Source organism: Danio aesculapii, chromosome 4, assembly GCF_903798145.1.
Source record: "Danio aesculapii chromosome 4, fDanAes4.1, whole genome shotgun sequence".
In the NCBI taxonomy this organism is placed as follows: domain Eukaryota; kingdom Metazoa; phylum Chordata; class Actinopteri; order Cypriniformes; family Danionidae; genus Danio; species Danio aesculapii.
In genome coordinates, this window is record NC_079438.1 from 47,323,798 (window position 1) to 47,349,385 (window position 25,588).

Here is a 25,588-nt window from a genome sequence, read left to right on the forward strand (position 1 = left end):
TATGTGTGCTTTCATAACTATAATTATAGAGTCATTGTAATACTGTACAGGCTTCATCATGCAAGTGGAAACCTGTAGACTCTCAATATGGTTGTTTTTAATAGAATTCATGACATTCTCAATAATGTCAGCTCGTACATTATTAAAACAGCAATTACAATATTTTCGTAGAAAAAAAGATGCAAATGTCCTCTACCATCTGGTTTTTTTCAGTCCTGTATGACCTTTTTTATTCCACATGAAAGGAAATCTTCTACTCTGTAGTTTCTGCTATTATTCCGTATATATTTTTTGTATAATAATGTCTGAAAACCTGGCACCTTTTTGTTTTTAAGCTCAAACATTTTATATTCAATTTGGAAGAAATGTCATCCGTAGTTTACAGAACAAAACAAAAACTGTTTTACTCAAGCACATAACTATAAAGCATAAATCCAGAGAAACAGAAATGTCAGGTGGTCTTTTTCCACCATAGCAGTATACATATATTTACATATATAGCTGTATACATACATATGCATATATTCAAAGCACAGAAAATAATACATTTATTCAAACTATTCAAGCACCTCTAGTCTGACAAAGGTGCATTGCGGTGTGTATTTGTTCTTGTGGCCTTGGCGAGTTGTCTGAAAAGTGTCTGAGGAGATGATTGGCCAGCTCTGTAAATGCCATCAGTGAACCTTCTGAAATCAACTTCAAAGAGGCTGTGCTTCTTTGACACCGAAAGGGCAGGGAAGAAAAGAAGGGGACACACTCAGTCTTTCAGCTTTGACTTTGTCCTTTAGTGTCTCTTTGAAGCCTCAGGTTGTGGTTCATCATTATTAGATTGCAAACTACTTAAGATTTAAATTGCTGAAGGTCAATGATGGTTTCTTGTCCGTAGTGAATTATAATGTTTTTACTAAAGTCAACATCAAATGACTTGTGCAACCCACTTTGCTTCCAAAGTGATGGATTTACATATTATAAGAGGATTTTATTATGTCAGAAATTGATTAGACGTATAGACGCTGGTGATGTCAGTCTAAAGTTTAGTATTAGGCATGGCAGGGTAAGTTTATTTATATAGCACATTTCATACACAGTGGCAATTTATAGTGCTTTACATAAATCGGAATAAAAGAGACAAGTATAAAAAATAAAAACAGATTAAAATGTGTTAAAACAGGTTATAAAAGAATGAAAAAGAAAAGACAGACATAATAGTGTGATCTGTCGAACATGGCACAGTGCTCATTCAGTAAAGACCAGGTTTTAGGTCACATACAAGACGTCCCTTTTTAATATCTGCACTATTATCTGCATCAAAAAAGTGACTTTATACACAAAAGACTTTAAATGTCAACTTTAAAGTTTCAAATAAGATTTAAGAAAATAAATATGCATGGGTGAAGTAAGGTTTTGGTCCAGACTTTGATTTAATCATTACAAATTTAATTAAACAATAAATATTAAGGGTTTGTTGTTCTTCCTTGTTCAAATACATTAAAAATGTCTGTGTAATATTCATAGGACTTCTGTTTTTCTAAAAGGTTAAGAAACTTAAAATTAAAACAAAAAAATATGCAGTTTGTACAAAATCATTCAGTGTAGCTCAATCAAGAATTGTAAAATTATTGTTATTAATATATAAATAATAATCCTAGAATGTTAGACAATCTGTAATGTTATTGATGTTATTGAAAACACTCTGAGAACTGTGTATTTTGCAGTTAAATAAATGGTTGTTTGGCAATTGATAAGGCAACCTTGCAAAACCGCATGTCATTCTGTGAAATGCCAAAAGTAAAAAAAGTAATTCTTTGTTTATGATAAAAGAGCTGGAACAAGAACTGGTTGGGATTAAAATGTTTTATATATATATATATATATATATATATATATATATATATATATATATATATATATATATATATATATATATATATATATATATATATATATATATATATATAATATAAAACTCAAGAATGTCAAAAATGGGTAAACATCTAGGTTTTTTTAAGAACAATGTCAAAGAATAAAGATTTAAAATGAAAATTAATTATATTTTGTGGATACAATGTACTATATATTATATATATTATAATAATATATTAAAGTATTGAATAGTTTTATTTTATTTTATTTTATTTTATTTTATTTTATTTTATTTTATTTTATTTTATTTTATTTTATTTTATTTGCACTGCCAAAAAAACTTTTTTCCTCCTTAATTTCACTTTTACTTACCTTAAAACACCTCTTTTAATATTATGCAAAAACTAAACAGCCAGAAAGAAATTTTTTTAGTATTATGCCTCCGTATGAGTGTCTGGGCTTGCGGGGCATCATATTGGATGGGGGCGCGATATGTTCCTCGTAATTACACCTCCTACTCCAGCATCTGCTGAAAGGAGCAGAGAGAAGGAGTTCCTCAGAGTCTTTCTCCGTGATTAATGCAGGTGTGCCTGAGAGGCCTTTTGGGAACGACCGGAGAATAATTACAGCAAAGTATAAAGACGTGCGAAAGCCTCTTCTGACACCCTCCAAACTACACCATCCGCCAAAGAGCAATTAGACTAGAGGAAGGCCGTGTGGAGGATCTATCATTTAGGCTGCCTGTTTCTCTGTGGCGAAGAGGAGATGGGAGTAAAGGGGAATTTGTGGATCTATAATTGGAGCAATTTCAAAAGCTGAATCACACCCAGAAGGCTTGGGAGCCTCTGTTGTATTCTAGTGAAGTGAGAATATGCTTTGTGAGGTGCCTGACTGGATACGTGTACTGGCCAACTTTGACATTTATCAGATGGTGTTTTCAAGCCTGTGGTTTGTCTGCTGGTGTTGTGTGAAGTAGGTTTTCTGAAGGTGTGGTAGCCATTGACTGTGATAAAACTATAGTGTTGCAGTGTTTTCATTCATTCATTCACTTTCCTTTAGCTTAGTTCCTTTATTCATCAGGGGTTGCCACAGCGAAATGGACCGCCAACTTATCCAGCATATGTTTTGCACAGCGGATGCCCTTCAAGCTGCAACCCAGTACTGGGAAACACCCATACACACTCATACACACACACATACACTATATGGTCAATTTAGTTTATTTAGTCTTTGGACTGTGGGGAAAACCGGAGCACCCGGAGGAAACCCACGCAAACACGTATAGAACATGCAAATTTCATTTTATTTTATTCATTTTATTTTATTTTATTTAAGGCCACCTGCCGTTTATTTTTATCTGGATTTATGATTTGTATTTATGTGCTTGAGTAAGGTTTTGTTTTATTCTGTAAACTACTGCTGGCATTTCTTTAAAATCTTAAATGTTAAAAACATTAATATAAAAATATATAAAACTTTTTTGCATGAATAAATGGTGAAAATTGGTCCCACATTTTCACACATTATTATGCACATTTTTATTTAATTTAATTTAATTTTACTTTATTTTATTTGAATTGATTTTTAAGATGCTTGTGCTAGTGCTTGTGTAGAATTTCAATATTTATTTATTAATGTTTGCATAATTGTACTTGAAACAAGACATACATTTTTTATATTTTAGACATTAATACATTAAGACATTAATACATTAATATTTGTATTTGAATAATTAATAATACAAAAATTCTGTAAAACTGATGGGATTTCTTAAAAATGTCATATTAAAAAATATATTGCATGAATAAAAAATAGGTGCCACATTTTTAGAAATACAAATATTAATGTATTCAGTGGTAGAATTTCAATATTTTTTAATTATGTTTAATTTAAGTAAATTTAATTTCATGTAATTAGAACTAGAATGGTTCTCGGTTATGGAACACATTGCCCCTTGAGATTAGAATGGCTCCATCACTATCTATTTTTAAATCACTCCTAAAAACATACCTTTTTAGTTTGGCTTTTTAATATTATTTTAATAGTCCTTTCTACTGCTACATTTTTACATTTTTTCATTCGTTTCTCTCATCTTATTTCTATGTTTTTATATTCTGTCTTTTTATTTTATTTGTTTTATGTACAGTAATTTAGTCAGTCTTGTGACTGTTTTTAAATGTGCTCAATAAATAAATGAACTTGAACTTAAAGAATGCTTCAAAAAATGAAAAAGTTAAAGTGTGATAAAGTAAAACACTAATAAAAAATTTATATCCAGGTAACAAACATGGCTGCATAAAAAAAACCTAATTTAATAATAAACAGTGTACAAATCGTATTATGAGGCATAAACAAAAAAATAGTGAGTTCTGATCGAACCATAACCAGTGTAACCCCCCTTGAAACATAACATAATAATTCCCATAAAAACATTAATGATAATAATTTAACATAATTAGCTGCTATTTACCATGACAAACACAATTATGTGCTTTCATAAGTACAGCATGTTCTTCGACTGACAAACCTTGAATTCTGTCCAGATTTTCATCTCTTATTCCTGCTCTTCACCTTCCTCCAGTGGCTCCAGAAGAGCGACATTCACCTTACAGCAGCAAAAAGCTAAAATAGAGTCTGGTTCGAGCACAATGTACAATGTTAACACAAAAGCTCAGGGTGACCAGCAGCCGCTCTGGAATCAAATCCTTTCTTTTCTCCTCCTTTCTGAGAGAGTTGTTGGCCTCTGCACGGATCACCGCTGAATAACAACTGCAGCTCGTCCTCTTCTCTATTCCTCATACAAGGACAGTTTCAGATGAATGCTGTTTGGCAGAGCTTGAAAGACATGTTTAAGTCCATCCAGACAGGTGAAGACAAAATGAGCACTCCAACATGCCCTTTTTCTGATCGTGGTTTCTAAACCGTTTTTATTTACAAGGCTGGCAGGAGATTTAAAATTTACTGGCGTCTTATTGTCAGTGTAGTGGGCTTTGTGTTCAGTAGTGTAATGAAAAGTAATGTTTATATTTTGCAATATGGTTTAATGCATTAACGTGAATTAACAATGAACAGTATTTATTGATATTGGTTCATTTCTACACGTATCGCTACTTTTCTTAAATATAGACAGATTGTTGAATTTAGTTAATGCAACACAAACAAGCAATGCATTCTAAATCATTTTTATTTACAAGGCTGGCGAGAGATTTTATATTTACTAGCATCTTATTCTCAATGTAGTGTGCCTTGTGTTCAGTAGTGTAATGAAAAGTAATCTTTATATTGTGCAATACGGTTTAATGCATTATCATGACTTAACAATAACCAGTGCTTCTATATAGTATTTATTATTATTGGTTCATTTCTGTATGCATCATTACTTTGCATAAATATCAAATATGGGCCATAATGCACCATAAAATAACATGAACAAGCAATGAATTCTGATTTTATTTACTAATATTATGACATTATGTATGTTAATGCTGTTAAAATGTATTGTTTAAAGTTCAATGCTAAACAATGCAGCAGCAGTAGCAATAATAGTAGTTAGTAGAAGTGGTAGTAGTCGTAGTGGTAATGGTAATGGTAGTAGTAGCAGCAGTGGTTGTGGTAGTAGTAGAAATTGTAGTAGCAGTGGTAGTAGTAGTAAAAGTTGTAGTAGTAGCAGTGGTTGTGGTTGTAGTAGAAATTGTTGTTGCAGTAGTAGTAGTAGTAGTAGTAGTATCTTTATGTGAGCCTTTATAGGGCAATTTATGCAGCATTTATGCTCACAATAGACAAGTTTACATGACAAAAACAATATAAAACATAAAAGTTATCATGTAAGCACAACCAGTCATCATGTATTCACAAGCAGTTAAGATTTGTTGTAGGCACCCTGGTTTCACATAAGATAATCAGGTATTTCATAAGAATTTCTATCAGAGCAAACCGTTGACCGCAAATTAATAGTACTCAGTAATTTTTGATTAACAACTAATCAATAAAACCAATAATTCATAGCAAAAGTTAACGTTTGATCAATAAAAACTTATAAAAACATGATCTATATTAAATCTATCACATATAAGCTGAATAAAATGTAACAGTTTTTTTGTTCTTAATGCAACAAGGTTTGTATTTGCATTATATTTACTGATATAAGGTGTTGATTTAGCATGCATTAAGTTATTTAGCTCATTACTTGGGGGGAAATCTGATTATGTAAGGCGTATAACACCCAGCTCTGCTCTGAAGCATTTAAGTTGGCTCTTTGGGACTATTAAAAACCTGTGGCTGATTGCCTTCTTTAAACCTGCTCTGCTCTATAAAGTCTGAATGAGAACTGTTGTTGGAGTAGATTAGCTTTCAGTAAGAAACCTTTCCTTTTGATAATTCACAGGGCCATTGCAGGACAGCACAGCCAATGCGGTGTAGATCTTCTGAAGTATGTGTGTGTGTGTGTGTGTGTGTGTGTGTGTGTGTGTGTGTGTGTGTGTGTGTGTGTGTGTGTGTGTGTGTGTGTGTGTGTTTGATTCTGCTGGTATTCATGACATTGAGGCACCAAATATCTCCACAAGTATAGTAATAAGAATGCATTTTGACCTTGTGGGAACATATTTTTGTTCCCCATGAGAAAAACTGGACAAATGTGAAACTGCAGAATGTTTTCTTTGGGTGTAAGGTGTGTGTGTGTGTAAAATTGAGAGAAATGTTGTGTTTGTGTGGAGTGATATTCACCAGCTGCTGCCATTGTGCTTCATCCAATAAAATTTAGAGAGCCACACACACACACACACACACACACACACACACGCACACACACACGCACACACACACACACACACACAAACACACACACACAAACAGAAGTTAGGAAATGAAGGTTTAAAGGAGTGTGCAGACTTTCACATGCAGACATTTTCACTAATTGCAATGTGCATACGTGTGTGTGTGTGTGTGTGTGTCTGTGTGTTACTGTTACTGCCGAGATTTCCTAAGAACCAATTAAAGTTTCCTTTTTTTGCAAAGAATCTTCAGTGATTCATCCAAGCTAATATTTTGATCAGTGAAGTTAATCATTTATGTACGCATGTGAATAAATAATTGCTCAGACCAACATATAATTCAGTACAAGTTATTGTATTTGCAGATGCTTTTCTATATCTTACGTGTGTTATTATGTGTTATACTGTATGTAATGATTTTATTGGTTTAATCAACAGACCACTTAATAATGTTCGACTTCCCTGCATTTGCAATTTAATGTCATGTGTTTGACTATAAAGTCATTTTTGTTTTATTCTGTTGACATGTTTGTTTAACTGCTGATGCTTTTTCTTTTCTAAATTTAAAATAAAATATATTGTCATTTAGGGTGTTCTGCCGAGAAACGCACCCCTGCTGTAAAATGCACCCTCTTCATAAACTTTCATTAGCATTCTCAGTCTACATTTTAAAAATAATAAAAGGCCTTAATTGATTAAAAGGTAATATGATTATTATTTTGATGGAGAAAGCAATAACAAGAAGTTAATAGATGCATGTTTCAGAGGGGGTGCATTTTTACGACAGGGGTGCGTTAAACAAGGGCATTTATTTTCATAAAATAACAAAAAGGTGCAATGTTTTTTTTCAGACATGTTTTGTAATTTATTAGACAATTAAATACTAATTATTTAACTTCAGAGGAGTTCTGGGGAAATTTTCATTATTAATTTGGAAGAAATTTTATCAGACCTTTGTAGAACAAAACAAGTGTAATATTTACAAATAAATCTAGTAAATCTGGAGTAAATGAGCATTTTCAAGTGGTCTCTTTATTTTCCAAAGCTGTATATAATTTACTAATATAAATCATATATTAGTTCAAACATTTTCAGACTTTTGTCAAAAACTTAAACAAAAAAATAGATCATACTTTAAAGTAAGGTTTCATTAATTAATGTATTTTTATACATTAAGACGAACTAATCATAATTCAGCATTTACTACTGCATTATTAAAATCCAAATGCATGCTTGTTAACAATAGTTGAACTACAATGAACAACTTTATTTCCCATTACTGTTGTAGTTTGTAGTGAACACGTTAACTAACATTACCTAATACAACATTATAATAAGGTGTTACCAAAAAATAAAGAAATAAAGAACAAAGTTATTGGTGCGTGACTTTGTCATTACAAACTTTATGCCTTTCAACCTTTTTAAAATGTATGAGTTTCTACAAGTCAGTCCAGATGTCCTCAGTTCAGAGAAGAAGCTCTTCTGTTATCATGTAAATCAGTCAGAACTGTAGAGCTTTTTTCAGTTTCAGTTTTAACAGCAATACATTGACATTTTGACGTTTCCTTTCCCTCAAATGAGTAATGTCTTCAGTGAGCCCTGTACCAGATTCAACCCGTGAAGGGAAAAGGTTGTTATTCTGTCGCTGTCATTTCCAGCTGTAATGAATGTCTCCGTGTCAAATGTGGGACTGTCTGTGTGTCTTTGTGCAAGGAGTGATGTACGAGGACTCTAGTTTTATGTCAAAGAACTGTGTAAAAGCTGCATTTAATCTTGAGGGAGGTTTGTAAATGCACACTCTCGTAGACTCAAGCGCATGTCTCTACTGCCCCCTGTAGGTGACCTGGTGTCTCGGGCCATGCATCACCTCCAGCCTCTGCACATCAAGAACCCCAGCAATGGCACTCCTGTTCACCAGAACCGCACCGGCTCTGTTCACTGGGAGCCCGAGGCCCTCTATACTCTCTGCTACTTCATGCACTGTCCGCAGATGGAGTGGGAAAACCCTAACGTCGAACCCTCCAAGATCACCCTGCACACGGAGAGGTAAGATTGCTGCACGATAATGTATGATAATGTGTAGTAATGCACTGGATGGTTATGAGGGGCCTGACTTTTGAAAACCTGCAACCATTGACTTCCATAGTAGGAAAAACATAATCTTATAGAAGTCAATGGTTTCCAACATGCTTCAGTATATCTTTCTTTGTGTTCACCAGAAGAAAAAATCTCAAACATGTTTTGAAAAAGTGAAATGTTTGTAAATGGTGACAGAATTTTCATTTTTGGGTGAACTTTTTCTCTAAGCAGGTATCAATGCCTTATCTGGAGTCCAGAATTTCAAAGAAGAAAAACTAAATGGAAGCAAAGGCATAGCACACCTCGCCAGTGTCATAAAGCATCCAGTGACCTGCTACATGATGGTGCCAGCATTTCATTCACATGACATCTAGTCCATTTCATGTATTACGTTCTTGTTCTGAATGTCAGTGTTTCCCCAAGGGTGTTGCGATCACCACAGGGTTACTTCAAATTGCGTTGACACTGACGGACAACAAGATGAATGTGCTGTAGACTTCCATTCCCAGATGCTACGTTTCAGCACAGTAAAGTACAGTGGACTCCTGCAGGAGCAAAGTGTTAATGGATTGCCATAAAGTAACGTTGAGCTTCCGCTGTACATTGATAAATCCATCTGGACATGTCTTCCCTACCAAGTGCCCTTTCGGGATGCCCAGGAAGTGCTTGACAGGATAGGTGCCTTCCCTTGGGAGACTCTGCTCTATTTTATTCATTACTTTCTTTCATTTTCACTGAAGAATGAGAAGCAAAAAGAGAGAGTGAAAGAAAAAATGAAACAGACGGTCGGTGTTGACAGGAATAAGAATGAGTGGAGGGCTGATGAATAGAGATGGAGAAAGAAAACAAGAGATCAGAGTGAAGGAGCGTCTGGAGAGGTTCAGGGTTGTGGCTTTAGATTTCAGACTTCAGTCGAGTGGACTTTTGTTGATCCGCGCGGTGACATTTCATCAAGCTTTCATCATTCATACTGTAGTGGAAAAAAATACACCTAGGGCGGATGAACATCGTACTAACACTGTAATTATCACTCTTTTGGCTTGCGTATACTTTACTGCATCATTTGCGTTGTGAAAGACACTGAATGAGGTAGCAAACACACAGGATTTCCTAGAAACTTCCTTTCATACTGGTTAAGGTTATGTGCTTATATTTGAGATCAGTAAAGTTGAGGTCAGTTAATTAGCAGTTTGTATTTTGTAATTCATCGTGGCTTTACATTCATTTATGCTTTGAATTACATTATAGGATTTAGATCTCTGCTCCGACTTCATTTAATGTTGAAAAGTTTAATAAAGTCAGTTTTATTGACGTTTTGGAAGCTTTTTTAATGATATATTATCTGGGTTAGTCAGTAATTTTTCAAGAGGGGTGTGGATGCAGACTTGAAGTTGATGTGTAGTTGCAAGATGAGCTGCATGCACTGTCTTTAAATGTGCACACCTAACTCCACCCCTCACAGTTATATAATTCTGTCTGAATGGATTCTGAACTATATGTGCACAAAAATGAGCAATGCCCCAGATTTTGCAACTTTAAAATGCTCAATATGCTAAAAAAAAAACATTTACCTGGATTTCCCTTAAAGGTATAGTTCACACAAGATTTTCTCACTAGTTACTCATTTAGAAGTGGTTCCAAACCTTTATGAGTTTCTTTATGACGTGGCAGGTCTGAGATATGCAGTCTTGCAAAGCCAAGTCTGCATCTAGATATTATTGAAATTTTCTTTTATTATAAAAATATTTATTTCTATAATCACAATATATGATAAAATACTACTAAAATACTTTTTACTGTTAAAAATGTCTTTCAACATCAAAAGTTTGCAGATAGAGATCACAGTTCCATAATGCAATTCAAATAAGTGTAAAACAGTTGTAAATCACAAACTATGTTAAGCTATTAAATAGCTGATTTTATTACAATGTATTTTTTAAATAGGTTTAAAGGTCCCGTGAAGCGCTTTGAAATATGCATTTTTATCTGATGTTTGACATAATCTCAACCGAAACATGAAGACAGGATGAAATATAGTGTGGCTTCTCTTTTTTTACAAACAGCCAATAGCGTTTCGTTTTATTACTGCTCTGCCATTGAGAGTGGTTGAGCTCAAGCGCATCAAATCAAAAAGCAAATGAGAAGCGTCTTGAAGGGGATGGAGCATTTCAGATACTTGAAAGCATTTGATTGGTTATGATTTGATAAAACTGAAGTATGATGTGACGTGAATAAAACTGTTGATCCCTTTAGGCGGAAGTGACAGACTACAAGCTTTGCATATTTATATCAGTTTATTATCTTCTAAACGCTGATTTCGTCACTGTTTTAGAGCCCACTAGCTTATAGATATCTTAGAAACTAACATTACTGATGCTGATATCTAATAAACTTTATTTTCCTTTCATGGGACCTTTAATACATGTAATAAATAAAACTGCTATGTTTAATACATGTCTGTTTTTACTCACCAATGCTGCATTTATAGGATTAAATGAACAATTCATAATTTTTAAAAACTTTTCCTCAGTGGCTTGACGTGATCTTTGTAATGTACTTGTTATCCCATCAAAGTACTCTAACGGGATAATTATTTCCATAAGTCAGTGTAATGTATCATAGTAAAATGTTTATGAATCCCACAATATTTTCCAGGTGATCTCTTGCAAGCACATAGCCTTTTAATAAGGAAACTTCCTTCCATAGATGTCAAAATCCATAACACAAAAAAAAAACAGTACTTTCCAGCCAGATGTGGCTTCACTTTTCAACAGCTGGAATGAGAACCACGTCCTCCAAACATTTCTTCGAAGGGAGGGGAGTTATAAAGCAATTTATTCAGGCACAAGAGAAACAGAGAAGGCCTTGCGGTTTGTTTTGGCGGAGCTGGGATTCCTGGCAAGCTCTCTTGCGGTGGGAAGGTGTCCGGGGACGAACAGTGTGGATTGTGCAAAAGCTAGCTGTGAAACGCAGGTCACAGGAAACACAATTAGAGTTCAGGATGAGGATTGACGCTTCTGGTCTGGTTCATTATTTGGTCAAATGCTGTTGTCTTTGTATTTACATCCTAGTGTGTGCAAAAAAAAATCTCAAGTGTAAATTATGATAATAAGCTTAGCACAGGAGGGTGTGTGGACAAGTTTGACAAAGACAAGCAAGACAATCTTGTTGTGTAGGCGGACAAAAACTGTGAAGTCATATTTTTCACTCTTGAAAGCCATAAACTAAGCCCATTTTTCACTTTCTACTGTGTGTTTTTTTTCTATATAGTCATATATAACTGACATTATTAGCATGTTTATCCACAACAACCTGTCAAGACTGGGTTAAAAATATCTGGATATGCTCATCGGAAATGCTTGAGGAAAAATGTTCAGCGCACAATGACTGATCATCATGACTCACTGTAGTTGTCAACGTCCTCATGTTATTTAACCTTTCAATAGTTCTGAGTGTTATGCATGTAAAACTGGTGGTTGGCACATTGCGAAAGTTTAACAGAAGTATATTTTGCAGCCGCTTAATGATTAATCTGTTTGGCGTGAGAGTGTATTCTTGGTAATGAGCAGCTTCAAGTTTCTGTTTCTGAGTGAAAACTTGTCAGGATGGCAACAGGTCTTTCATATTTTGCACACTAATTAGATACAGCTTAGCTCTGGTAATTAGCAGCAACTGTAATCTTGCCAGAGAGCTTATGATAGCTTCTTTTATAGTATCCAAAAGCTGCATGCAAACAGATGTGTCCATCAAAACTGAAATTTTTAAAGGTTATGAGAACAAACAAGCATACGCTGACAGTCATTGAACTGGATTATTTATTTATTTTTTTTTAAATAAAACCTGATCTGAAGGATTAGACAGAGAATAAATTGGTAGACCAAAATAAAATCATAAAGATTATTACTTTAAAAAATGCATTACTTTAAAGACATTTTTTACTTAAAGAATTTACTAAAATGCACCATTCGCTTTCTCAGATTTTGCCATTCATGTAGTGTGTAATGGAGCTATTTGTGAATGTAAAAGGTCTGTGGTTTTAAAGATCAAAGTGCAGATAAATGGATTTATTGCCTCTTAAAATAAGCAATTGAGTCGCCAGTTAATCCAGTCTTTCTGTGCAAACTTATTTAGGCTTGTAACAAATGTACATAATGGCAGCCTTTAATCGTCATTGGCTGACCTCAAACAATGTCTATAGTTCTAACTTAGGTTTGAAAGAGTTTGCACTTCAAAAGAAAATCCATTATTCATGCACTTTTGAAGGATGAGGACTTGGGTTTGAATCAATATAGTAAAATCGCTGTTATAAACCCTAAATGCCTGCAAACATGAGGTCAAGTTGACCAAAATTATTTTTTGGAGTTTAATTTTTATGACTATCAACTAAACATGATGCACATGCATAACAAATCACAATTTTTTTTTTGTTGTTGTTGTTGTTGTTTTTTTTGCATGAAGACTGTATTGTTATTTCTATCCAAATGTGGCACTTTAAAGCCCACTTTCAAAGGTTAGCATTTCCAGTCATCTACAATTGATGTTGCTGTTTTTGTGTAAATGAATGGCCAAAATGTACAAGAGACCCCTTTAATATGGGAATTGTCATTTGGTTTTCATCATGCGCCTCAAAAAATTAACCAGTGAGAACAGACTGTAACATCTTGACCAATTAGAGCAAAGTAGTAAAGAGTTTAGAGAGACCAGATCCTTGAACAAACCATTTCAACCACAAGCAGATAGTGCAGTATATGTTATAAAACTAAAATTGTGGTTTTGGTCTTGAATAGATAGTGGGAGAACTCCAAAACAAAATGAGCAATCATTCAAATCTGCGTGAAATCCAAATATATAATGTTTATTTTGCTAGTGCATATTTTTATTCTTTAGATGAAAAATTAATCTTATGTAAGTTAATCCACTGAAGAAAAAAGTTTGTTTTGGTAATATTCAATTAAAGTCTGACCAGTTGCCTCCACGATTGGAGTGGTGGTCCTTCTCTGACGTCAGTTTGACAGCTTCAGGCACAATATCCTTAAACACACCCCTCTAATTGTTAGTTTGCTTAAAGGAAATGATGGGCATAAAGAAAGCCCTGCCCCTACTCAATATTCAGTTTCAGTTTGAAGTACATCATCATACTGAACTAAAAGTCTCAGCAACTTCCAGTTCAGACTTTAAAATAGCATAATGTAATTGTTTTACGTTAAACAGTTTCCCTAATTATGAATATCTCTGGTCTACCCCTACAGGCCATTCCTGGTACTGCCTCCACTGATGGAGTGGATCCGGGTAGCTGTAGCTCATACTGAACACCGCCGAAGCTTCTCAGTGGACAGTGATGATGTTCGGCAGGCGGCTCGACTGCTGTTACCCGGAGTGGACTGTGAGCCGCGGCAGCTCAAGTATGTCTGGATTCTAACATCCTTTCTGTTCATGCACAAGCACAATACTGGCATACACACATGCACATGTAGAATTAATTAGCAGTTAGTCATGCGTTTTAGGACAGAACAAACAAACATCATGTGCTCATAATGCATCCCTAGAGAATTGCACAAAGTCCTCTTAACTTCTTATATGGTTCTAGTTTCCTGGTGACAAGATTTGGAGTGCTATGAAAGTGGCTTTTTGCATAGTTGTTTTTAGGAGCATGCTGTTATCTTAATAGATGGAGACGATCCTGGCAAACAAACAACAGGCCTTCTTTTTTTTAATGGCAACAATCTATTGAAGTCAACGCTGGCTAAACTAGCCATATTTTCATTCAGATGAAGTAATTATATTGTATTAAAAAAAAATTAAATAGGAATAAGTATATGTTATGTTCTACTGTAATAATATTGTTATATTTTTGCAAAGCGCATACACATATCAAAAATCGAAAATAATCTGTGCATTTATATTATGCAATGTATAATTCATATTTTACGTTATATAAAACAAACAATTTACATATTTAATGAATTTTTGAATTATATAAATATGTTTAATAATATTTATTTTGTGTATATGTATGAATGTATGTATTATTAATAATAAACAACTATATTACTATATATATATATAACACTAACATTATATATTATGGGCAATAACTGCAGTTCATTAATACACAGTTATGAAATTTAATGTATATATGTAATTTATAAATACCATTTTATATATATATATTTCATGTCTTGTATGTTATTATTATGTATAATACAAGTGAACTTAATCTATTTGTGTTGTTATATAACATTATATTAAGTATAATATGTGTGTTTGCATAGTTTAATATTGATATGAATTTTTAAGTACTATTTTAATATAATCTAAAAAATAATTTTTGAATTATTAGCCAAGCCACAGTGCTAACCACTGAGCCACCGTGCTGCACTGTCTTATGTTCAGTCCACTTTAATTTATTATGTTAACTTAATCGATTTGTGTTGTTATATTGTGTTAAGTTTTATTAGGGTGTGTGTGTAAAGTTTAATGTTCATATGAATTCTTAAATACAATTTTAATATTATCTGGAAAGAAATTTTGAAGAAAACATATCAAACTATTAGCCAAGCCACATCCAATTTACATGTCAGAAAATAAAATACCTGTTATAAGTGTGTTAAGTAAATGAGTAGGCACTGTTCATATTATTTGGACTGATATTTCTTTTATTTCACAGAGCAGACGACTGTTTCTGTGCCACACGGAAACTGGACGCTGCGTCCACAGAAGCAAAGTTCCTGCAGGATCTGGGCTTCCGGATGCTCAACTGCGGACGAACTGACCTGGTCAAGCAAGCAGTCAACCTGCTCGGGCCAGATGGCATTAACAGTATGAGTGAACAGGTGGGAACTCATATATTTACACACACACACACAAACACAATCGCACATTTTGAGACATTCATGTACCATTCAGTTCTCAATATGCTGAATTTGAGGCTAATATGATATATGGAATTATACACACACAAGATTTTAGCTGCTTGTTCAAACTACTTATTTAAAATGAGCTGAGGCGACACAATTCTGGAGATTTGTTTGAGAAACTTAATTGTTTTACCTTCAATACACTTAAATTTGTTATGTTAATGGATTTATGTTGGGACAACATGAATGAATTGTGTGGAACCCTACATTTTTATAGTGCATTGCATTATATTGCATTGACAGTAAATAACAAATCTGGATACCATTGCATTTAATACAGAAAAGCAAACCCATTGGCAATTTAAAGTACATTTTTTGAACTAATTAAAAATATAGGCTTAGCGACAAACAAATAGAGTAACAGATAGAGTAATGCAGTTTGTCATTTTCTGAGAAATAATATACATTGCTCAATTAAGCCTAATATGATAAGGACCTTGTATTTGTTTTATTTTAGATTGTACCTTTAAATTGGCACAGCGCCTTTTGTCCATAACACTTTAAAACACACTGACCATGTTAGTCATTTTAAATTGAATGTAATTAAGTACAACGCTATAACAAAGTGTAATTATGTACAGTTCCCCAAAATAATACCACACATCCATTAGGATTAGCACTTGTACTGTAATTACAGTGTAATGTAAACGGCAGTGTACATTTTTTATTTCCCTCCATCTGCAGCAGTTGTTTTCTCTGTCTAATATAGCAAACATTTCTGTGTGAAGACAGGGACATTTAGAGGCTAATCAAATAAATAAAAGAGTTGCGTGACCTTTAAATAAGGAAAAACGCTTTTAATCTGAGCTGATCTGTGTGGGACGTGACTATCGTGACACTCAGCATTACAAATCAAATAGTGTCATCCGTATCCACCGCTGAGTGCATGTTATTGTCACAGTCTGTCTTGAATACAGAAGCCAGTTTATGTAAAGAATGACAGCGCGTGCTGATGCTGACAAAATAGATTAAACTAACATGTAAAAGTGAAGCGACACAGAGGCAAAATCAGACGACAAAAAGAGAATTGTTGGAGTCCAGCTGGGAATCATCGAGAGCAGCTTCATCTTACTCTGGAAGAGCTGTTTCCAAATCACGCTGGCAAATATGCTACTCGTTATTTCAAGAAGAGCCTTGAGGGAAAATGAGACGCAACTGACAAATGAATCTCCATTTTTGTGCTGAAACCTGTTTGAAGAACTGCACTCTCTCGATTTAGTAACAGAATAAAGTGTTTTCACAGGGTTTTCAGGCACAATGTGAAGCAGTGTGACGAATATCTCTTTTAGATCACTGTAACAGATGGAGGATTTAGAGATGTAGTACTTTTATTTAAAAAAAATATATATATAATATATATATAAATATATATATATATATATATATATATATATATATATATATATATATATATATATATATATATATATATATATAGTAAAATCATAAAAACACTTAGGTTCAACAAAGAAATATATTTACAAATAATAAAAGTAACAACATGCAACACAGTGGCTCAGTGGTTAGCATTGTTGCCTCATAGCTAGAAGGTCACTGGTTCGAGCCTTGGCTGGGCCAGTTCGCATTTCTGTGTAGAGTTTGCATGTTCTCCTTGTGTTTGCGTGGGTTTCTTCCTGCTGCTCTGGTTTCCCTTACATCCAAAGACATGCACTATAAGTTAATTGAATTAATCAAATTGGCTGTATTGTATGAATGTGTTTGAATGAGTGTATGAGTGTTTCCCAGTAATGGATTGTGGCTGGAAGTGCATTCGTGGCGTAAAACATATACTGGAATAGTTGGCGGCTCATTCTGCTGTGGCGACCTCTGATAAATAAGGGACTAGGGAAAATGAATGAATGAAAATTGTAACAACAAAACAGTATTAAGTTGAAATAGAGAAAAAAAAACAGTGTATAAAACAAAATTATAGATTTTTCTTAATTTTAAATACAAATCATGTATATTTTGTACATTTTCTACAGTACATATATCAAAATTACATTTTTGATTAGTAATGTGAATCTTTAAGCACTTTATTTAGACAGCTTGATGTTTTTGAACCCTCAGATTTTCAAACAGTTGTATCTTGGCCAAATATTGTACACAACAATGGAAAGCTTATTTTTTCAGCTTTCATGTAATGTATAAATCTCAATTTCCCCCCAAAAAAAGAGAGATTTATGACCAGTGGTGGGGTAACACATTACTCGTAACGCGAGTTACGTAATAATATTACTTTTTTAAGTAACGAGTAAAGTAACGCATTACTAAGAAATAAGTAATAATATTTAAGTTACTTTTTTGAAAATGTAATGCAGGTTACTTTTTAGCTTAATTAATTAGCTTTTAAAAAATAAATTGTTGAATTAAAAAGAAAAGAAAAAAAAATATATATATATATATAAACTTGCAGATCTTCTAACTTTTTGCTAATAATTATACCCGATTATGTCCCATTTGTTCAGCTGGAAAGCATTGAAATAGTTAAAATCCTTTTAAGTAGTAATTTATTTTTGAATTTACCTCTAAAAGGGTATTAATGGTGTATGTTGTTCAAAGACTGTATTCAAAAATGCAGTTAATTAATTCCAGGCTCAATGTGCCTTCATGCACCAGTGCTTGTGTGTGAGTTCCTCTAAAGCAGCTGTAGATTTGATAGTCTATAGAATATATAGTTGTCTGTTTAATGTGCTTTAATTGAGCATCATCCATAAAGACTGCTGTTCCACTCACTTTGTTTAAATGGACACTTAAGAGACTGTTATTAAAGATTTGTTTTTGCTCAATAACCCTTAAAGGGATAGTTCAACCAAAAAGTGAAAATTCTATCACCATTTCCTCATCCTCAAGTGGTTCCAAACCAGTGTGAGTTTCTTTCTTCTGTTGAAGACGAAAGAAGGTAATCTGAGGAATATTGGCAACCGACAGCCGTTGACATCCATGGAAAGTCAATAAATTCCAGTTTCCAGCATCCTTTTTTTGTAGCCCACTGCCAAATTTGGCCCTCAAAGGCATCTAATGCAAAGAATAATTAAAAAATAAAGCATTAATTTAGATAAAATATCATTATGTACTGGCTAAGATAAGATGAGATGTCTTGTAGTGAAAAGTGTGACATTTGCTATAATATCTTTTAGAATGATGAAACTACAGTACTAAAATGGTTGATCTAGCAATATAGAGTATATATCCTGTACATTTTCTCCAAAATTATTATGCATTTAAAATGACTATAATTCATGAGATGGAGACAAAAATGCTTTGGAAACGTAGTTTTTAATAATTATGCAATATAATTTATAAATGTAATATAGTATAAATGTAGTTTTACACATGCTAGTGTGCAGATTATCCTGCTTGATCAGCATGATTGCAGATTAATTGATTTTATTAAAGAGTTCAACCAAACGAATTTATTATGAGGACCCACATGGAAATACAATGGTAATTTATAGTAAATACTATAGTGAGTTTATACCATACTATAATAAATGGTATTATACTGTGTTTATATAATAGTAGTTGCAACATTGTTAATGACTGCACACTGTAGTACTGTATTAACTGTAGCAAACTGATAAACTGTAATAAATACTGTAACATACTTTTGTTTTTACTACAGTAAACTGTGGTGTTTTGTAGTATTATATATGTCAATATCTATACTCATAGAAAACTACGGTATTGGGTAACTTTTTATATATTACTATAGCTGTTGTGGTACCATATCATCTATAGACTTATCACAGCAAATTAATTCAACCATTACTTTAGTATGGTTCAAAAACATTGTAGTATTTACTATAAGTTACTACAGTATTTTAATTGGGGAAACTTACATTTTAGACATAAATTTCTCAGTTGTGCCATCAAAAATAGCTCCAAACATTACTTTTACTTTCTTAATGCAGTATTTTATTTGTAATCAGAGTCTGATAGCCTTTTTATAGCAATAGACTCATTCTTATGGCATGTGCACTCATTGATTTTGTGTGTTTTTCAGGGTATGACCCCTCTGATGTACTCGTGTGTTCGAGGGGATGAAGCCATGGTGCAAATGCTGCTGGATGCTGGAGCTGACATAAACAGTGAGGTCAGTATTCATTCACTGGTGGATGATTATAAAGGGTTTTGTGGCTCTGTCTCTATTGAACTTACTAACAGGGTCTATAAAAAGAACTAACTAATCTCTCTGTCCTCGTCCTGATGCTCTTTGCATGTAGATGTGTAGAAGGCAATAGTGGTTGTACTGTATGTGTTGGTGTGTCTACTTTGGTTGAAGTGATTTTTGTGAATATGAAATTATATTAGATGTGAGTGAGCTTTTTTTGTTGATTTCCACCACAAATAAGATATTCAAGTGTATGTATTTTTTAAAAAGTGCAACAAAATGCAATGATGACCTAATGTAGACACACTGATTGTAAAAACTGTGGTCAAAAACATGAAACATGATAATAAAAGTGTATTTAGCAATATTGATTCATGCAAATGTAAAGGTCATTATTTATATTTAAAGAATGTTTCATGGATTTGCCTCAGAGGTGAATGTTCTGAAACGGTTAAATAACATCTCCAGGTCATATTTCACCAAGTAAATAATGTTGTATAAGGAAAATTAAGTCTTTTTTATGCATCATTACCTTTGCATTATGATATTAGTTTCCAGACAATAAAGCATGTTTTCTCATTATTATAATATGCTTAGATTAGAACTTGAATTATTCTCGAAGAGTCTAATTACTCTTATTAATGTATATAACATAATGTATATGTACATATAGGACATTTAATATAAAAATAGTTAAATTTGCATACAGCTGAAAGCTAAATTATTAGCCCTCCTGTGAAACTTTCATTCTTTTTCAAATGTTTCCAAAAACACATTTTAAATAATTAATAATAGTTTAATAACTAATTTCATATAATTAAATTAAATTGAAAAAATTGCAACAATTCCAACCAAACTAAAAGAAATAAGACTTACAGTTGAAGTCAGAATTATTAGCCCCCCTGAATTAGCCCTCCTGTTTATTTTCCCCCCAATTTCTGTTAAACGGAGACAATTTTTTCAACAATTTCTAAACATAATAGTTTTAATAACTCATATCTAATAACTGATTTATTTTATCTTTGCCATGATGACAGTAAATAATATTTGACTAGATATTTTTCAAGGCTCTTCTATACAGCTTAAAGTGACATTTAAAGGCTTAACTAGGTTAACTAGGCAGGATTGAGTAATTAGGCAAGTTATTGTATAACAATGGTTTGTTCTCTAGACTATCGAAAAAAATTACTTTAAGGGGCTAATAATTTTGACCTTAAAATGGATTTTGAACAATTAAAAACTGCTTTTATTCTAGCTGAAATTAAACAAATAAGACTTTCTCCAGAAGAAAAAATATTATCAGACATACTGTGAAAATTTCCTTGCTCTGTTAAACATCATTTGGGAAATATTTGAAAAAGAAAAAAAATTCAAAGCGGGGCTAATAATTCTGACTTTAACTCTAAGTAATAGAAAATATTGTAAAAATAATCACTTGGAAAATATTTTGAGGCGGGTTAATATGTATATTGTTTCTATAAATATATATATATATATATATATATATATATATATATATATTTATATATATATATATATATATATATATATATATATATATATATATATATATATATATATATAAACTTTATGGTAAATTCAGTGTTTAGACATGCTATCACAAGCAAAAGAAACATGAATAGTATAAAAATATGTCAGTCATTTTTGCCATTGTACATGTAATATATTGTATTATATATACTCTAATATAGTATTATTTTGGGGTGAAATTTGACTGAGTTTTTTGTGAAAATCACTCATCTATGTATCCTGATGTGAAATTGTGCTGTTTTACCCTATGTCCTTTTCATTTGGCCCTTTTACTGTACATGGAGTCTTTGACTTGAGCGCAAAGCACCAAATGCGCATACAATGATATAAGCATGGTTTACAAATTCCTTCAAGCTCAAATACACTATTATCAAGTGGACAGATGTACAGTTATTTGTCTACCCAATCGTTTGCACAAACATTTGTTTAACCTGAATCCCACCTCGAAATGATCCATACCAAAAAGGTCATGTTTGCCCAGAAATGAACAGATGCCTGCATAATTTACCACCGACTACAAGAGAGCTCAATTCTGCATGCAGTACAGCTGTAAGCGTTACATCCAGACAAGCTTTTTTTGGTGCTTTGTACATGAGTCACTGCTCACTTACACCTCTAGCGTTTCAACAATTTATTCTTCCTGCAATCTTCATACTATAAACCTTCAACTAGATCCTAACCGTGGTCAGGATTACGAAGAGGGCTTGTAGGAGTTGTCCAAAGCAAGTAAACTCATGATTAATGTGGGCTGGATGGAAAAAATAAATAAATAAAATGGGTTTGGAGAACAAAAGCAAGCGCTGGCACTTTCTTTCTCACTTCGCTTGAATTAACAAAACAGCCAGAGGGAAGAACTTTCCAACTTTCCGCTCTCTCATTCACTCATTCCTTCCCCTTCTATTTTTTCTTTCTCGTGCTCCTTGCAAATCCGCAATTGGAGTTCAGTGTTCTGGTATATAATGGCTGAATTTTTTTTTCTCTCCCTGAACTTGACCTATATGATTCCCAGGTGCCCAGCTCACTACACAAGCACCCCTCAGTTTATCCTGACACCAGGCAGGGGACGCCACTCACATTCGCAGTGTTACACGGACACGTCCCTGTCGTTCAGGTAGCGCTGTCAATGATTTGATGCCTTTGCACTTTCCTCAGTTATTATTATGATGCCACCATCGTAATAATAATGGCACAAAAGAAAAAGTTAGATGCTAGGCTGCTGCCCCAGTTCTGAACTAGAACTGGATGGGCATTGCTATCAGGAATAGGCTTTATATGTGCCAAGGAAGAAAGAGGAACGCTTTGAAGATAGAAGCTAGTTTATTGACTGTGTATCTCTATAAATACTCTTCAGATTGAAGCGCTGAATCCAGTGACCTACTAAGGCCCACTTATTTAGCTCTTTAACAGGTAAAATGGAAAGGCAAAGTGATATTTTTGTGGATTTTTAATCTCCCAGAAGCACACTTTCACAGTAGTTATCATTTTTATATATATTTCCCACTTTTTTTTTAAAGCAGACACAAAATCGTCCACTTAAAGCATCAAGAGTGAAAGAAGTTATGAGGATATTACCATAAAGATGTTTGCTAGTTGGAGGTTGGCTAGATGATGAAAAGAGCAGGGCTCATGTAATGTAATTACAGCACTTGTATTTACAGATATCTTGGTGATATTAAAGTGAAATCCTCTGGAGTCTGTTTTATAATGACTGCCCTTTTCACCTTATTGAGCAGCTTCTGCTGGATGCCCGAGCGAACGTGGAGGGGGCGATTCAGGAGAGCACAGAGAACTACACGGAGACGCCTCTACAGTTGGCATCTGCGGCAGGTAACAGAAAACACTCGACGACACTGAATTAGTGGCTTTGAAAGGTATCCCGTATGCCAAACTGGAGAGATGTGGATTTATAAGCTAAATATTAAACTAAGCAGCAACTGCAGACATGAAGAAAAAGAAATATGTTGAGTAGTTATTGGTGTTAAAATTATTTTTATTGCACAATATAACGGTACTAGAATGGTATTGCAATACCCTCTTGATAAAAACAAAACAAATCCTCATTTTTGTACATGCACAACCCTTACCTGCTTTATTTATATGTATATTCACGCAGCACAGAATTGAAGTTATTGTTTTTGACACACATAATTGATTATTGCTCTTGAAAGACTTTATGCACATAAAATTCCCATATGTGAAACTAAACAGTTGTGGGAGAATCAGATGTGCATTAGTATACAGAGCGACGTCAAAACCCTGATGACTAATTTGCTGAAAATCTCAAGGAAACCAGCTGTGAATTAGTTTTCAGTGTTTTGACGTCATTACTGCAGCACTTTATTAAATCTGTTTTTTAGATCTTAAAGTGATTTGATTTTTGTGACAAATCTTATTTTGACTTATTTTGGGAAAACGCTGTGATAAAAGGTTTAAAAAAATCCAGTCCACAATTACATTTTATACTGAAAATAAGTCATTTTGTGTGTGTTTTTTTTCACCAAATCAGTGTCATCATTTGTGAGCTTGGCAATCAAAGAGTTAAAATCCTGCAATTTTTAAAAACATTTAATAGTTTTGATCAGGACTGATGTTGAATAACTGATTTCTGCAACAAAAAAAGAAAAAAATATTTGTCTGATGCATTATTACAGCAGTTTAATTCAGTCGATGTTTTCATCCCTAACATTACACGAGGTTAGTAAATTTGAACATTGCACAAAGGTTAATAAACCAGAAATATCTAATTCATGACATTATAATGTGGGTTTTTAGGGTCACAGTAAATTATCATATGGCATGTAGGTTTATAAAAATATGTAGCAAAATTACCTTTAGCTCGGGCAATACGCTCAGAGGTACAGCACTGAATATTATCTACATTTTAAGTGTGCATTTTAAAACGGTAGAGTGATAGTTCACTCTAAAATGAACATAATTGAATTACTACTTGTGTAACAGAAAGTTTTAGAGGGTTTTTTGGTCATACATCCTGCAGTGTTAAACGGTGTTGGGATAACTGGGATAAACTTTTCAATCAAGAAACTCATTGAATGTCATTGAATTCATATTGCTCTGATAGATGCTATCTTCAATCAACAAATTATAGTATATACACCCAGCAAACAATTTTGTGTTTAATAGACATCTAATAGGCATTTAAATGTAGACAGTTTGGCTAAAACAAGGCTAAACATGGACTGTCAGTGAAAATCTAATAAACATTTAAGAATAGCCCAAAACTAGACTAGTCACCAAATGGACAGATTAAACAGACTTTATATGTGTAGTCCTTCATTTCTGCTTATTTGATGACTAGTCTAGTTTTGGCCTATTTTTAGACGTTTATTAGATATTCGCTGACAGGCCAAATTTAGCCTTGTTTTAGCCAAGACGACTATGTTTAGACACGTATTAGACATCTTTTAAAAACAAAAAAATGCCTGCTGGGTATCTAATCTGACAATCCACAGCCTCAATTGTTCAGTTAATAAAAATGGGCACAGACAACAATGGTAACGGACACAGACAGGGAAAACACACTCCAACAAAACCAAAAAAAATGTCTTTGAGTTCGACGTTGATTGTTGTTGGTTCACCTAAAAGTGCAGTGATAACTTACTAATAAAAAATGTAGGTGACGTTTTTTTTCCTCCAGTAGCTTCATAAAATGCAAGTGAATAGCTACCATGTGAATGGCTATTATTAAAAAATTTATTCAAAAAAACAAAATTAATACTTGTGGCTCTTGATGATACATTGATGTCTTAAAGTGAAACGATTGGTCTGCTCAAGAAACTTGACAATTATTTACCGCATTAATACCTTTAACCCACAGCCTGTGTAGTATTTTTGTAGTATATAGTTCTTAAATGTAATAAATTCACTGTTTAGGAGTAAACAAACCACTTTTGAAAGTGATAATCTTCCAACATTCACATTATGGAGACCGACTGTTAAATTAAGTTGCATTAGATGATGTCGCAGTGTACAACCAGGACCTATTTTTTTAAAACGGTAACATTCTGTTCCTTTTGTGCCTCTAATTTCAGTAAAATGGTCCTTGCAGACTGTGAGCTGACAAACTGAAGACATTATACTTTTGTGGCCCAGACTGGTTCCAGAAGCGTAATAGTATTATTCAGAGACTGATGGGGCTGCTTCGCTCTCGAGAGCCCTTTGCAAACTTGCTAATGAGCCTTAGCGACAGCGGCTTTTTTTTTCCCTTAACATCCACTGTGTGAATGTGACAAGTCCACATGGTGGAATGATGTATGGAAACCAGTGCCAAATGAGAT

At 33.5% G+C, this 25,588-nt stretch overlaps 1 protein-coding gene across 3 annotated transcripts in view; it reads left to right on the forward strand.

The window, feature by feature from the left end:
- Nucleotides 1–25,588, forward strand: part of btbd11a (BTB (POZ) domain containing 11a) — a 184,162-nt gene that overhangs the window by 141,555 nt on the left and 17,019 nt on the right. For 2 of the 3 annotated variants that reach the window (XM_056455860.1, XM_056455862.1), the window contains 6 exons: nucleotides 8,471–8,678; nucleotides 13,961–14,113; nucleotides 15,379–15,544; nucleotides 19,635–19,724; nucleotides 22,303–22,404; nucleotides 23,027–23,120. In XM_056455860.1, the coding sequence (XP_056311835.1) occupies nucleotides 8,471–8,678; nucleotides 13,961–14,113; nucleotides 15,379–15,544; nucleotides 19,635–19,724; nucleotides 22,303–22,404; nucleotides 23,027–23,120 (813 nt within the window). The remainder of the gene's footprint in view (nucleotides 1–8,470; nucleotides 8,679–13,960; nucleotides 14,114–15,378; nucleotides 15,545–19,634; nucleotides 19,725–22,302; nucleotides 22,405–23,026; nucleotides 23,121–25,588) is intronic. The other variant, XM_056455861.1, reaches the window with a different exon arrangement.